General features: G+C 40.7%; 1 protein-coding gene across 1 annotated transcript in view; it reads left to right on the forward strand.

The window, feature by feature from the left end:
- The window catches only part of MAP4K5 (mitogen-activated protein kinase kinase kinase kinase 5), a 72495-nt gene that overhangs the window by 32229 nt on the left and 24064 nt on the right, over positions 1–16202 (forward strand). Inside the window, exons 4-14 of the mRNA XM_074821169.1 lie at positions 5307–5397; positions 6559–6623; positions 7837–7892; positions 9126–9173; positions 9268–9310; positions 11053–11125; positions 12065–12196; positions 12713–12775; positions 14085–14166; positions 14805–14921; positions 15274–15352. Of these exons, the coding sequence (XP_074677270.1) occupies positions 5307–5397; positions 6559–6623; positions 7837–7892; positions 9126–9173; positions 9268–9310; positions 11053–11125; positions 12065–12196; positions 12713–12775; positions 14085–14166; positions 14805–14921; positions 15274–15352 (849 nt within the window). The remainder of the gene's footprint in view (positions 1–5306; positions 5398–6558; positions 6624–7836; positions 7893–9125; positions 9174–9267; positions 9311–11052; positions 11126–12064; positions 12197–12712; positions 12776–14084; positions 14167–14804; positions 14922–15273; positions 15353–16202) is intronic.

Here is a 16202-nt window from a genome sequence, read left to right on the forward strand (position 1 = left end):
ATTTCTTTGCAGAAGGGGTTGTTGGGCGTTGGAATGGGCTGCCCAGGGCAGGGGGGGAGTCCCCATCCCTGGAGGGGTTGAAGAGTCGGGTTGACCCAGCGCTGAGGGATCTGGTGGAGTTGAGAACAGTCAGTGTGAGGTTCATGGTTGGACTGGAGGATCTTCAAGGTCTTTTCCAACCGAGATGGTTCTGTGATTCTGTTCTGCGTTTCTGTGACTGAGAACTGGTGAGCGTGGGGATGGCTGGAAGTCAATGCAGAGGAGCTGATCACCTGTGGATATTGCTTGGCTGGGGAGTTTGCATGCTGAGGTGAATAGTTTCTGCAAATTTGTCACTCCCATGGGGCTTTCTCTCCGTGTTCAGGTTGTTGAAATAAAAAGCGTTTGAGGAATGGTCCCAGGAGAGGTAATAGTTGCTTCTGCTAACTCAGGAGGCGGGTGTCTTTCAGGCGAGTTGTACGAATACAGTGAGAGCGTTTGGGCTCATCAGCGATGGTGTGACCCTGCTCTTCATCCTTCACTGTCCTGTACAGCAGCGTCCACCCGGTCCTGTTGCTAAACAGCATCTCGCTTCTAAATAACAAGTATTAATTGTAGTGTTAAAAATCCCAGGCCTGCAAAGTATCTCCTGTCAGCGAGGCTTGGAGCATTGGCTTCGGAGCGCATGTCACACCTCCTGCCAGGCAGCCTGACGTGTCCATCTAGCATGTTGAGGCCCGTGAGGACTGCGTGTTGAGGGCGCTAGCTCGGGGCAGGAGTGCTGGCAGGCTGGCTGGCACCTTGAAAATCTGACTTCTTAGTAAGTGCTTCTGTCCCACCCTTTGGTGACACCGTTCATGTCTCTGAATGCCGTCAGTTCCCTCCTCCCAGTTGCGTGCAAGCCCTGGACACTGCCTGCCCATCCCTCCTCTGTTCCCGCACAGCATCAGCCCTGTGATGCAGCACTGAAGTAATGCAGAATAAACCAATTTAAAACAGGAACTATGAATTTCTTCCCTGAGAAGCCTTCTGGATAATAAAGGGACTCACAGCTGACCCAGGAGGAGTTGTGAGAAGTGACCCTGCATCTTTTTGCAGGATGGGACCACTCAAAGCAGTCAGCGGAGCACACGAAAATATGACAAGGGGTAAACTTGCTTAAAAACCATCAAGGTCGGGCATGTTCAGAAGACCTAATAGCACCATGGGGTAGGCACTAGAGCCATCAGGTCCTTCCCACACTGCGAAGCAGGATATGTGAATCCAGCATAGACATCTAGGACAACTTGGCAGGACATCTATACGTGCCAGTTCCATGTAGGTGCGAAGCAGCGTCTGCAAATAGAATAATTTGCTAGTGTTAATGGGCTGTCAGTTTTCTTGACGATCTCCTGTTTAAATATGATTTTATTTTGAATTTACCAGGCCTTACTTTGCTTAGCTTCTGAAATCTGATCCGATCTCATCACACGCTGGTATGGCCGCAAGTTTCAGCAGTCTTCTCCCTGCCAGCTGTGCTGGAGAACAAGCAGCTGGTTGTGCCAAGCAGAGCAGCCTCGACTGCAGGCTGTGATCGGAGGAGAATATTCCATTGTAACGCTCTGTTGTGTCCTGTGTGTCTTGCTGCAGAGGTAAAATTACATAATAGTAGCAAGCTGCAGTGACTCACCACGCTGCTCGTGTGATTTACAGCAGCTCCCTAAACGATGTTTTTGCTCAGCATGCCACATAACCCATAATTGCAAACATGTGAGTAGACAAGAAGTACATTTTTCCAATTCCGTGTTATTTAGTATCAAGCAATCTCTGATGACTAAAACAGATGGAAATCTCTTGGTATGGATATATTGTCACCTTTGATCTAATTCTTTTTATCTTGCTGTCTCCCTCTCGATGAAGTATTTTTCTACAAATTCTTTGTCTTAACAGTCTTCGTTTTTCTTCATGCTATCCAAGGATATTTAATTTTTGCCCTATTCCAGTGTCTCTTGCCAAGATTAATACTCCAGCTGCCTGGAAACTCTGAATTCCTTTGTTTTGAATTCATTCCTGTCATCTTTGAATGACTATACATTCTCCTATCTCTGTGTCTGATCTTTCAGAATCATTTTCTACATATTTTAGCCAAACTTTTCTCATGGATACTTCTCCTCTCCATCTGTTTGCTGCTTTTCTATCAGCTCCCTGTCTGTATTCAGCCTACACCCCCCTTTACAAATCCCTTTTTTTTCCCCCCCTTTTTCTATAGGTGACCCCATTTCATGCATAGATTCTTCATTTATTAATTGCAGATCAAGAGGTCACCTCTTCTGTCTTCCTCTGCTACAGGCAGGATCAGCCTAAGTTACTCCTGAGGGTACTTCAGTGTTTTCTTCATTTTCTTTCACTGGTGGGAAATGTCACAGCTTCCCATCCCTCTGAGTTCAGGGTTGCAATGTTCCCCCAGTGGGAGAAAAAAAAAAAAAGCTTTTCATTTGCACAGGGGATGTAGGTTAAGGTAATTTAAGCCCGTTGCTAATTGTCCTATCATAAAACTGGAGAACAGATTATCCCTTCTCCCTGCTTCCCTGATAGCTTTTATGTGAATGAAGGTAGTTACCTTTTCTACTGTCAGTCTTTTTCTAGCCCAAATCACCGTATTTCCTTCAATTTTCCCCCCATTAGTCACGGTTTCTAGAACTGACATTGCTGTTGCTCCACACTAGGCAGCCCAATCGATGTGCTAGCGACGGGCAAGTCTGGCTGCTGCCTGCAAGTTTGTGCTGTTACTGGGATGCTTCTTGATCATTATTTTCCCACGTGAGAGTATTCAGCTGTTCTGAAATGCTGCTTCTTTGATTTGAAGATGACAGTTTAAGAAGAGGACACGACTATTTGGCATTTGATACTCTGAACTCATCGACAGCTAGTAAGATTAGAGACAGACAGTACCTTCTCTGGTGTGGGCTGGGAGGCTTTTGCCTTTAAACTTGTTTAGATTTGACTTTTTTAAAAAAACTTGTGTAGTTTTAAAATGCTCTAGTTTGTTATTAGTGAGCATTCACCAATTTCCCTTAGGAAGTTTGTCAGAGAAATGGGAGGAATGAATCCATCTGATTCAAACTCAAAAATCCTTTGTTCATAGTAATCATTTATAGGCAGAGTGCATGAATTCAAGCGAAGTTGTAGTTGAAAGGTAACCCATAAAGCAAGCACAGTGTGAAACCTGTGGTAAATTTATGGAAATCGTGTTGCCTTTTCTTTTTTATATTATTAAAAAAAATACTACTTGTGTTTAAAAAAAGACTCTTGACATTTGAAACTCTTCTATTAATGTTTTCCTGCCCCGGTGAAGTGTTTCTCTGTATAATTCAACTTCAGGAAGCCCTTGAGTATTTACTGAAATCAGTCAGGGATGTGTTCATAAAAGTGTGTTCCCTCCTACCTTTGTATTTCCTAGTTATTTTCTTAAGTAAAAGTCGGGTAATCATCGAGATGTAAAGGTTGTGATTGTATGGAAATCGTTATACCAAATTGGCACTTCTTTTGCTTTATCTTTAAACATCTACTACATACAGGTGTGTGTATGGAGAGCTGGGATTTCCAGAGGGGTTGTGAATGCTGTGGGGCCGTACATCAGTGCTGGCGGCTGTGTGTCCCGCGGGCGCCAGTGACACCATCGCTCAGGGAAGTTGCTTCAAAGCACTGCAAATGAAAACATCTATTTTTTAAGAGGTTATTAAAAATATTAGCTACACTGTGACTTTAAATAAACACGTGAAGAATCCAAAAAAAATTTACAGCAGTGCTTGAGACCTCTTGGGCTTGTCAAAATCCTATGAATTAAGGAGAGCAGTACAAAGCAGTATGTGTTTTCTGGGTTGCACATCCATGACTTTGATAGTAGGAGATAACTTTTACTAGCAAAAATTTAAACAAAAATAAACATACACAGCAGTTTTTTCTTTGAGAGAACATGGCAGCTACCATACTGTCCGGAGCAGCATTTTATCTAAAACCTAAAACCTTTATCTAAATTCTAGTCTTTCATGTCTTGGAAGCTGTTACATTTCTGTTCATGCCAAAGGAAGAATAAAGGTAATAACATATAAAATATATCTGTGTGTGATCACAAAGCAGACACGTGTCTAGGATTGTCTAATAGGCTGATTTTTGCAGTGTTGCTCTTCAGAGGGAGGCTGTCCAGCAGTGCTGATGTTATTTGATGTGTCACTGCTGGTGTTCAGGCTGATCCGTGCCTCCGAGGAGCCCCAGCGCTGGGCTGGGTGTAAGGAGCTGCAGGGAGGCAGAGCGGCGGTGTTTGAGCTCTAAATTCTGGGGAGAACATCCTCTGTTTGGAAATTCCCTCAGTGGGATTTAATACAAGTCTACCAGTTCTTTTCCTAGCTTTCAAATATTTTAGTTGCTTCATTGCATCTATACAATTTTGATTTTTTTTTTTTTAACTTATGACAGCTTTTACCCTTTAAAGTGGCAGAAGCATGCTAGGCTATTGCTTTGGTCATAATATATTTGATATAATATATATTTTCCAGCAGAATTTTTTTCTTTTTTGCAAAGGGTATTTAGGATGTGCAAATGTATTTATGTACATTATGTACTTATGTAGCTGTCCTCGTCCAAAAACGTACTTATGACGAGGCAGTCTGTGTTGAGGACTCTCTGCTCCTCTTCTGAGTCAGCGGTGACTGAGTGGGTGTGCAGGCCGTATGCTCTACCAGAGTCATTTTGAAATGAAATACTTTTAATAAAGAGCCTATGGTATGTGATCTCTTCTGGTTTTAGGCAAGGGACTCTGGAATTAGCTTGCAGCAATCTTTCCTTTGTTGCTGGGACCCTCGTGCTGTGAGCACCATGTCCTGGTAAAGCTACCTCAGCTCCAGCTGGGGCTGCCCGATGGCTGTAGGGGGGCTGCCCGATGGCTGTAGGGGGGCTGCCCGATGGCTGTAGGGGGGCTGCTCTGGAGTTTCCTTCTGTGCTCCCATCCCTTCGTGGGATCCCTTCGCCGCTTTTTCAGAGCGCTCTGGGTGCACACTGAGCTGTCTTAACTGATGGATTGTGTTTAGGCCACCAGGTCAGCCCTTTTCTGTTGGCCTTCAAGAAATATTTGTGTCTCATGCAAAGGATGTCATAAAGAATGCAAACTGAAAGGGTGATGTGTGTAGATAACTCCTGCTGAACAGGCTGGCGTGCTGGAAAGCCCTCATGGAGGGCTTAGCAATTACCTGGGCCTGTGTCTTGTTTTTATGAGTTACGTGCACGCTTTCAGATCTCTTTGAATTGTTCAGTTTTGTGTGATGTAACTGTGGCTGCTTCCTGTTTTTCAGGAGATGACTTTTCATTGATACAGCAAGAAATATATATGGTTAAAGAGTGCAAACATTGCAACATAGTCGCCTATTTTGGGAGCTATCTCAGGTAAACCCCACTCTTAGACCTGCATTTCTGCTGGTTCTTTCCTAAGACAATGCTCAGTCTTGTTTAGTACTTATATCTTCTCAGTGTTCTTCTCTAGCTTGAATTCCCTTTGGTTCCCAGTTGGCTTTAAAAAAAAAAAAAGTGACTAATACTTTGTTTTCTCTGCTGGCCAAAAGGCTGGAATATTTTTATCACTAGGAACAGAAAGAAACTCTTCCCCTAGAGACTCTTGCAACATATCCAATCCTACTCACTTGTGGGGCAGATCTTAAAGCTTTACCACTTCTAACATAAAACAAGCTCGTTATTTATCTAAAAGCAATTCTGCTCAAGATATTTTATTTAATGGTAGTCTTGTGTGCTGTGGAAGTATAGCCAGCGAGTTGTAAGAGCAAAACACTAAAAGTGAGCTGCTGTTAATAATATTTTTCATAATTCTGGTGTAACAGATGTGACATACTGAGAGGCAGAAACAAGGTGATGCCAGCTGGCTGCATCTTCAGGTGAACACATTAAATGTTATACAGAAATCTGGGGAATATTTTCCATTTCTGTGGAGCTCTGCCATTTATCAGTTGACTCTGTGGGAATATATATCACCACTTTGCCTGTTTGGCCTTTTTCTATGAGGCATCATCTTTAGATATCTAATCTTGGAGGCCTGCGTTTTTTGAGTAATCTGTCCAGCCCAAATGGACTTCAACTGGGACAAAATGGCTAAATTTTTAAATCCCCAGTACCCCTTTTGGAGGCCATGAAGAGGTTTTTAGATATAATCAGATAATTTCAATTTAAGAATGAACCTGCGAGTTTAGTGTGTTATCTAATCTTGCTGATAGCAGATAAACTGCAGGTGTTTCTTTTGCATGTTCTTTATTGCATTTAGGAGGTCAGAGTTAAAGCAACACCTTTTAGGTCTGATAACATTTAAAGACTTCTCAGTGACTTTGGCATAAAATTTTCTTGTTGATAGGTGAGAATTTATAATGAGATTATTAATAAAATGTAAAATGTGTAACTGCTTGTCATGTATCAGAATGTGTATTTTTAGCAACAAATGATCAAGACCAATAGACACTACTTTAAATAATCATTATTAACTCTGTTCTGTATACAGATCAATCAGCTTCTGATGCCTGTGTTTTAACTTTCTTTTGATAGCCGTGAGAAGCTGTGGATATGCATGGAATACTGTGGTGGGGGATCCCTCCAAGATATTTACCATGGTACTTTGAAACTTATTTTAACATTTGTACCTTTTGGAAGCTTTCTGCAAAGAAGAAAAATAAACAATAAGCTAACGGGGAACGGTTGGTACTGGCCAGGCACTGCCCATGTATTTTCTTAGGGCATGAACAGTGGTTTTTAGCTACAGTCAACCCATTTTGTTGAGAGCACTTTTCATAGAATCACAGAATCATTCAGGTTGGAAAAGACCCTTGGGATCATCGAGTCCAACCCTCAGCCCTGCTCTTCAAATACAGTGACTGTCATTTTGGGCTAATACCCTGTCATTCTAGGGCAGAACATGCCTTATTTTTTAAGCATCACACTTTATTTTTCTCCACAACGCTTAGGGGGCTGACCTGACAAGTTTGAGCTACTCCAGAGCTCTTCAGTAACTACAGTTGCTCTGCATCGGGAGCTCACCTGCCTCTTGGCTTCTCCCAGCCCATGTCTCTGAGTACCATATGCAGAAGCAGGTTATCTGTTTTCTGAAGGGGTGGAAAAAGGACCTCTAAAAAGTTCACAACCAGAAATCACTCTAACTGGATACGGAGACTGTACATGGTGTGGGAAATCTCAAAATTTGATCTTTAAAGGGTAAAAATTACTCATTCCCACTCCTGTGCGAAACCGTACCACTCTTTTATTATTATTTTCCCCTCTGAGGTTTCATCCAGAGTTGCTGATTCTGTAGAAGAATTTATTGGAGTTGCTGGAAAACCAGTCTGGGGACTTGCTCTGCCTTTAAATGATAACATGGAGTTTTTGAATACCAGAGCTCTTTCTGCTTTATTTTTCAGCCAGTTAGTACAAATAGCTTTAAAAGAATTCTAAGCCCCATAGGCCTCTAGTATAGAATATTGCCATTTCTAATATTAAAAAATTAGCAGAAGACACTTCTATTGTTTTTTACCTTTTTCAGAATACAGCATATTACATTACTACGAAGACACTTGTAAAATGATAATTAGATTTCTGTCAAAGCAGGTTTTCTCGCTGCGGGTATTGTCTTCTGTTATAGTGCTGCTTCTTTTACAGAAAGCCTTTCTGTAAAACAAGCAAACAAAACCCTCTTCTCAGCTCACTGTAAAATACAGTTCATGTAAAATCAGTCTGTAAATTTTGCATGGAGATACAACTTTTTGGTGCTTCACAATGTTATTTATGTGTTGTATATTGTAGACTTACACACTTTTTAATCTTTATTTTCAGTAACAGGACCTCTGTCAGAGTTACAAATTGCATATGTATGCAGAGAAACTTTACAGGTACTGTACTTCTGCAGGTATACAATAAGGTGTTTGTTCCATGTAGAGAAAGTAGATACAGAAGATGATTTCAGAAAGCGCTGCGGTACCATCACATTTGTAAGCACTGGGAATCCTGCTGAAACCAATTAACAGGGTTAATCTATTAGTTTCCATATTGTAAATAAAAATTAGCAAGAAACTCCAGTAATGCACTTCAAATATTTGCTTAAAATCATTGTCAGAGCACTGCTGCTTCTGTGCTGTAATTTGCAAAGGGGTTTACACAAGAGCAGGCGTCTCTGTGGCTCTCACTACGGGACCAAAATACTAAAACTCAGTCCTGCTCCTGTTTCTTTGGTGACCCTCTTGGTTTCAGGAAGACAGTGGAGGAAAGGTCTTCGCAGGCTGTGACCACAATGTTGTCTGGGCTATTTTCATCCATGTTCTAACACAGTGATTTAGAGCAGCAGTTGTTTGGGACAAATTTTTGAATCTTGTTGCAGAAAACAGCTAATACCTAGTAAGTGAGGGTAAGTAGCTTAGTAATGGAAAAAAAAAGCACATTTGAAACTGCCTGCTTGATCTGTGTCAGTAAATTCTAATAATTTGTAGAGGAAAAAGACTGCAACCAGATGATGAAAATTCTGTTTTGTTTTGTGATTGCTAATAGCTGTAGAAATGCAAGATGAGGTGATGCCGGCAGCTTGTTTTTTAAAAGAACTTTTCTTTCCCCGGCTTTTTGTATCCATGAATAATTACCTGAGAGAATCACGGGGATGCACACCTTTCCCTGAAGCGGTGGCTGAACTGGTCACTGCCAGAGGCAGGGGTGTAGACCCGTGAACTAATAATCTGCTTGGCACTTCTGCTCCTCATCTCTTCTTACTGCAGGGACTTGTCTTGCTGGAAGGGCAGCTTAAAGGTAGACACCTGCTTGTTAAAACCTTCGGGACTTCAAAAATATAGTTAATTTTAATAAAGGGAAAAGGTGATGTATCTTGAGGTTTGTTTTGAAAATACACGCAGATATATGTAAAATGTTACACCGTGGCTGGTTTAAACAAGTCTTCACAAGTATTGGCTGGAGCTGGGAGAGATGAGGAACAGAATCCAGCATGCCTCTTACCTGCAAATCTCAAATTTCTCCACTTTCAAATAAAATACATTGAGTAATTTAAATTTATTAAATGGGACTGGCTTTGTAGTGTTAACAAACAGCAAAATGATGCGTTGTGTCTCTCTTATTTCCAGGGTCTTGCTTATTTGCATATGAAGGGCAAAATGCATAGAGATATAAAGGTAACTTGGAACTTAGAGAAACTTATCTTAAACTTTCTAGTGCAGAAAAATATTCCTGATAAACTTTTGTAACTTCCTATTTATTATGTTTTAGGGTGCAAATATTCTACTAACAGACCATGGAGATGTCAAATTAGGTAAGTTGCCTGAATTTAATAATAAAACAGAAGACAAATGGGAATATTTTCATTTGATTGGTCAAAAGCTACAGTACCAGCTGGGATACATTGACTTAGCAAGTTGCCTTTTACTTTTATCATTCCATTAAGACAAAAATATAACTAGAATGTAGAAACCATGCCTCCAAAGAAGAATATTCAGCTTCTGCAAGGCTTTGTTTTGTGTTGAACAGCACATGCATGACAAAGATTGAGCTTGCTACAAATGATAAAGCATAATACAGCAGATCTCCTGTATGGTTGCAGTCAGTTTTTTTAGATATAGTTGTCTGTGGCATCAACATTTTGGTGTTCCACTGTAGGATGTTCTTGTTCTTATTTGGGGCAATAGTTGACGATAGAAAGTGCGTATCCATGGGCTGGTGTACGTATGAGACGAGAAGTTTTGCATTCTATCAGGAAGTTGCAGATACTTTCTTTTTTCAACCACCAAGCCTTGAAGCCTCCCAGGTTTGCCTGGAATTTACCAGGAGGGGTTACCTGGGTATCAACGTGTTTGTTCCTGACCAGAATGGCAGTCGTCCCTCAGAGCCTCCAAGCATCTACTGTGTGAGGCAGCATCTCCTGAGCCTGGCAGCCTGTGGGGTCTGATCCTGGCTGTGCCTCTAGCCCAGTGTTTGACGTTGGGCATTTCCACGCAGGTGTGGAAGTGGAAGCTCTCCTCCTTTGCAAGCACTGAGGTCTACAGATGAAAACTCAGACGAGATCTGTATGACTGGCTTCCTCCGGTGACACTTTGCATTGAGTGCAGCACAAACAGGCTGAATCTCTTGTGATCTGAGTGTGCTGCCTTCAAAACCCTTATCTGCTTGTCTGATGCCTTGCTTCACAGGAGTCTACGTGTAGTTAGGGCTCTGCAGGAAGCAGGGAGCCGACATCCCGGGCGAAAAAATGGGATGCTCGTCATCTTACTGTGTCCAGTGTCGGAATCAGGGTGGTTGTGCATTAGCTGCATCACTGCTCTTCAGAAAATCTGTGTAGTTCAACATGTTTACTCCCCTGTGGTGAACCAGGAGTGCTGTGCTAGGAAAGTACAGCTTTTTAAAGAAGGGAAAATTTTGGAAAAAAAAAAAAAGAAAGGTCTTGAAACTGATAGGAGATTCCACTAACTACATTAAACTTGGGTCACGCACTGATACTTTCCTTTAGCCTGCTAAGATAGTTAGATTTGCCCACAGTTATCCTCCAGCTATCATACTATAAATGCAATAAAAATAAAAAGAACTTAAATGATTTTTGGCTCTGCAAGACCACCTGATTATCTGCAGCTCTGAGAGCAAGGGATTATTGTCCCCTAGACAGTCTCCAGAAATGAAAACAGATGGCCCCCCACAGTTCCTCCATAAGTAACACAGGAATAGTACCATTTCCAAAGCATGATGCTTTTTTTCCTCTTGGATATTAAATTGAATATCCACTAAATTTTCTGAGGTTGCTTGGTTGCTGTATTGTGAGATGGAAAAATAGCTAGGAAAGGAACGGGCTCGTGAGTGAGCTGTGTGTAGAAACTAAACTTTCCAATTTGAAGTCATGTCTGAAGACATGAGCTGATCTCATTATTAATCTTTTAACTGTTGAAGCTTAATGAATTTTTAATTTGGATGACAAACATGATTGTTCTTTCATAATGTGTTACTTCCTAGAGTAGAATTGGGGTCTTAAAATGAGATTTCTAAGTCTATGATAACTTTATTTTCCAGCTGACTTCGGTGTAGCAGCAAAAATAACAGCCACCATTGCGAAGAGGAAATCGTTTATTGGTACCCCTTACTGGTAATAAACTGGTTTGATTGCTACGATTGTATGCAAAGCTAAGTCTGTATTTATGCCAGGAATTCTAAAATACACGCACTGAAGTATACACACGCATTTTTAAATATACATAACAGTTGCATAAATTCCCTTTCTTCCAAGTAAAATTCCCAAAGGGTAAAAACCTGGGAAGCACTGATTGTAGCTGATGTCTTGCTGTTACACAAGCTACCCGATACTTGAGGCAGGATTGCTGTTTCTCACACGTTTATTAATGCAGAATATTCTCCCCTTTTTCTGGATGCCTAATGGTCATTTAGTTTCTCAGTAACTCCTTACACTTTTAGTGAATAAACTAAACAATGTCTTTGATTTCTGTGCAGAAAGAGTTGTGAAGGAAAACAGATTTTAAACTATCTTGTGAACATCTCTACTGATTAATGTCTGTACAAGACAGCATTTTATATGCAAATATATCATTGTAAATCTTGAGCTGGATTATATATGCAAATTTAACTGCTGTTGGTTTCTGGCATTACTGTGATGCAGTTGAGGTGCCTAGGGCAGTATTCCTGGTATAGGCTGAACACCTATGTACAGCTTAATCCAGACAATGGCTTTTAATTGTTTGCTGTTCTCTTTATCCTGTTGGAGAAGGAGGACTGAGGGCAGGAAGATTATCTGGTCATTAAAGCATTTCACCAGGAATCCTGAGACTGGTTCTATTCCTAGCGCTGCTGTCCAGCCTGTGCCCTTGGGCAAAACACCTCACCTGTGTGTGCTTCTGCGCTCCCCTAACGTCGGCCGAGGGGAGGGGGGACATCAGGCTTTTCCCTGACTTATGCTCTTTGGGGGGGGTTTCTGCTCTAGGGTTATGTGAAGAGCTTTGTGCCTCCTGCGTGCGGGCGCTGATTCGGAAGCGGCTGGTGCTCTCATTGAATGATGCCTTTGCTTTTAAAGGATGGCCCCAGAAGTTGCAGCGGTGGAAAAGAACGGTGGATATAACCAGCTCTGCGATATCTGGGCGGTTGGCATCACAGCGATTGAACTTGCAGAGCTTCAGCCGCCCATGTTTGATCTTCACCCGATGAGGTCTGCTGGCTGGGGAGCTTGCTTGTCTCCAGGGTCCCCTTCAGTCCCAGTAGATAGGGTTTAACCTTCTCCATAGCTCAGACCTAAGAAAATCACACTTGGATTCCTTCCTCAAACATCGGCTTTGTGCGTGAGCTGTGTCTGCTTTTAAGACATCAGTCTGAAGCTACAGACTTAAATTTAGAATTGACATGATCATTGAAATTTTTAATTTTAAAAAAAACCCCACAACTTCGTAGTGTCAACAACAATGTGATAAAGAACAGGTGTAGTAGATCACTGGAGAAGCTGTAGCCTTATGTTTAACAGGATTATGCATGACGATAAGAAGATTTTATTTAAAGATAAGACAATCAACAGCTTTACTGTGTCTGTCCTCTAACACAGTATAGACTATAGTCCAGTTTCACCAGTATGACTCTTACCGTACAGTATTAATTCAAAGTGTTTAGATATTGGAATGAAATTAATTATTTTTTGTACCATATAAGAACATTATTCTTCCTTTATTTTTAGGGCCTTGTTTTTAATGTCAAAAAGTAATTTTCAACCACCAAAGCTAAAGGAAAAAGCAAAATGGTAGGTTAAACTCTCTCCTTTGTTCAATATTTTGTAGATAATGTGAAAAAACTATTTGTCATTATTGAAGAAGGGAGGCACTGAAAAATAGCGTGTGCTAGTTTTAAACTTGGGAACCTGAGGGGTGATTTCACTTACAGGAGGTTCCACTGAGAAACAACTAGTTGTTTTCTGTAGGTGTCTGAAAGCAAACGAGAGGGTTCAGGTCCAGCAGCAGACATTTTCAGACATGACAGAAAACCAGGAGTATGGGACAGGACAGCCCTGCTTACATAAATCGATCCCTGCCAGTGATCCAGAGGGAAATGAGATCTCCCTTCTTCAGTCCTTGTATGTTCTAGGAAGAAAAATTACTTTATCCTTTTCCCTTAATTCCTATTATAGGGCATTTGCCACTCTCAAGGGGACAGGTAATTGTTTAATCCTTTCATGATTTCTGTAACATGTGGTGCCTTCCTAGTGCCTGCAGGATTTTGTACCACACTTACTAACATTTTATTTATGAGACTCAAACCAATTCTGGTATGCAGGATTTTTTGCTCATCATGCTGCTGTACAGTCTTTTTACCTTGAGGTGTTTGGGTGGCCAGATGGAGAGGAAGGGAGAAAACATTTCTAAGTGCATGTTTCCTGTATTGAAACTGCTCAGTGTAACCCCAGCCAATGCACTTTACTCCTCCAGTGCTGCCTTCTCAGATGTTGAGACTAGAAGAGGAAATGTCTTTTGTAACATGACTTGAAAGCAAGCAGACTTGGGCTAATATTGTCCCCAGAGAGGCATAGTAATACAAATGTAATTGTGAGAAAAATGCTTGAAAAAATTGTAGGTCCGGTCATAACCCAGATCTAAAAAGAGGTGATATGACACAGACACCTAAGTTGTTCTGAAAATAGCAACAAAGCATTTTAAAGAGTAAGTTGAATCTCTGTCTAGAATTTTGTATTTTATTTTCCTACCTGTAGCCAAGAACAGTGAAATTTGTAGGTTTGCCTAGATTTTGAGGGTTTACTGGGTATATCATTCATCATTTTTATTTCTGATCCCTAATTCTGTAACAGTTGAAACTGGAAAAAGTTGAAATAACACCATACAGGTTTGGTTTATTTTCTGTACCAGAATTTTTCCGTGCAAGTTCCATGAATTGAATGGGGTTTTTCCTACTTCGTTAACTTGAAACTGTAATTATTCAGTGAGGTACCTGGATGACATTCTAATTTAGCACATCCTTTTGTAATTTGTGTAGTAACTGTGTTAAAATCAAAAATATCTTCTTGGAAAATTAAACATAAAACCTCATTTTTCTTTAAGGTCATCAACATTCCATAATTTTGTCAAAATAGCACTTACAAAAAATCCAAAGAAGAGACCGACAGCAGACAGACTCCTTTCTGTAAGTAACTTGGAACATTTAATGGCATCAGTAAGAAATCTCTTGCTTCAAAGTGATCAACAGATCAATAGGAAAGCAAACTGGAACAATTTTCTTTCTCTGATTGTACAACACGGGTGGTGAAATCTGAAGGAAAGGCATTGGTCAATTGTAGGAAGTATCAAGATTTTGTTGAGTATCAAGACTTTTATACAATTTTTGGTAGGAAGAATTACAGAAATTTGCTTTGTGTTCTGTCTTCAGCCTTGTCCTTTCTGCAGGTGGGGCGTCAGCCTCTTAAATATAGCTGCATAGATGTTGACCCTTCCTGTCACCCAAATAGAAAAAAAATGTATTTAGCAGTTGTTTATGTATCTATTGCTGCCTTCCTAAACTTGACTGAACTACTGCTGTAAAAAAATGGAAGTTAACGTGTAATTGTTTGACTCAGTGTTTAATTTCCAATTTACAAGTGGCCAAAATTATAGTGTTTCCATGCTTATGGAGGGGTTAGAAAGTCTAGCCATTAGGGAGTCATTAAACAAATACTCAAGCCCCTAGCAAGCAGGCAAAATTCAGTAACATTCTATATTGGATGTTTTTTAATGGAAGTTACACATCATTTGCATATTATAACTTGTTCTTTTCTGTGGTTCTAGCATAGCTTTGTAGGGCAGCCTGGTCTTTCAAGATCTTTAGCAGTTGAGCTGTTGGACAAAGTTAATAATCCTGACAACCATACACACTACAGTGAAGTTGACGATGATGATTTTGAGGTGAGGACATCTTTTATTTTTTGTCTTTAGGTAAAACTACGGTATAAATATCTTGCTTTGCTTTGGGAATATTGCAGCTTGACAGGGGCACTACCCTGACATTTTTAGAGCTCTATTTGTAGGGTTACCATGCAGGAGAAGCCAGGAAATACTGCCACAACACTTGTCACACTTAGCTGTGGGTGTATAGAAGGATCCTGTGACGGGCTGTGCAAGGCTTGGACAAAGGCAGGGCATGTTGCAGTATGTGACTGCAGCAGCTATTCTTTCTTCTTGTTGGTTTGATTGTTGATTGAGATCCAACAGAAAGCCACACAACTTTTCTCAGCTTTTCTGTTTATAACCCTTGCAGCCTCACTCCGTTATCCGCCATACGATTCGTTCTACGAACAGGAACATTAGGGCAGAAAGAACAGCATCAGAGATAAACTGTAAGTTCCTGGTGTGCTTTGCCCATTTTGTGGTGGTGGTTTGTTTCTACCAATGGAGGATGTCAGTGTCATTCTTCTGTTGTGTTCCTTGGAAAGTCTCTTATGCTGTTGGTACATTTGAGAAACAAAACTAGAAGAAAAGAGCACATATGTGTGAATCTTCAATCGTATTTTTCCAAAACCAAAATTAAAACTTGCATATTTTTCTGTAGTTTCATTCCATCTCATTGCTGCATCGTAATGTTTATGTGGAAACCTTGCATGACCAGCATGGCCTTTCAGTTCTGATTTCTGTCAGACCCTACAAACTTACTTAAAACAGCAAAACCACTAATAACACACAAACATCAGAAAACGAGTGTGAGTTGATAATTAGGAGGGCATCTTTTCACACGAGTACGTTGAGTGTCATGGTGTGATGAGAAAATACAGAAAAAACCGTAGCATTTCGTGTTTGTCTGCACATTGTTTCAAGTTCCTAAATGAAACCTTTTCTTGACCCTGATGGAGCATTTGTGATGGCAATTGTCCTGACCAGGGTGCATGTTAACATAATGCATTTTCCTTTAATATAACCTTTTCTTTTAAAAACAATATTAATACACTACTCAGATCTAAGTTGAAATTTTGAGGGTAGAAATGATCCTTCTTCAGGTTTGGATCTTTTGTAGTGTAAACGCTCTCCGCTCCTCTGCATCACGTACATCACACTTTTAGGAAGCTTGCTGTTAAAAAGCCTCTTTCTTCTCTTTCACATGCATTGAAAGTAACATGTGGTTACCTAGTTACGTTTTGGTGTACTTTCATATAATGACTTGGTATTTACTTTTGGTCTGTTTCTTTCTTGTGG

This window comes from Strix aluco, chromosome 4, assembly GCF_031877795.1.
Source record: "Strix aluco isolate bStrAlu1 chromosome 4, bStrAlu1.hap1, whole genome shotgun sequence".
NCBI classification, from domain to species: domain Eukaryota; kingdom Metazoa; phylum Chordata; class Aves; order Strigiformes; family Strigidae; genus Strix; species Strix aluco.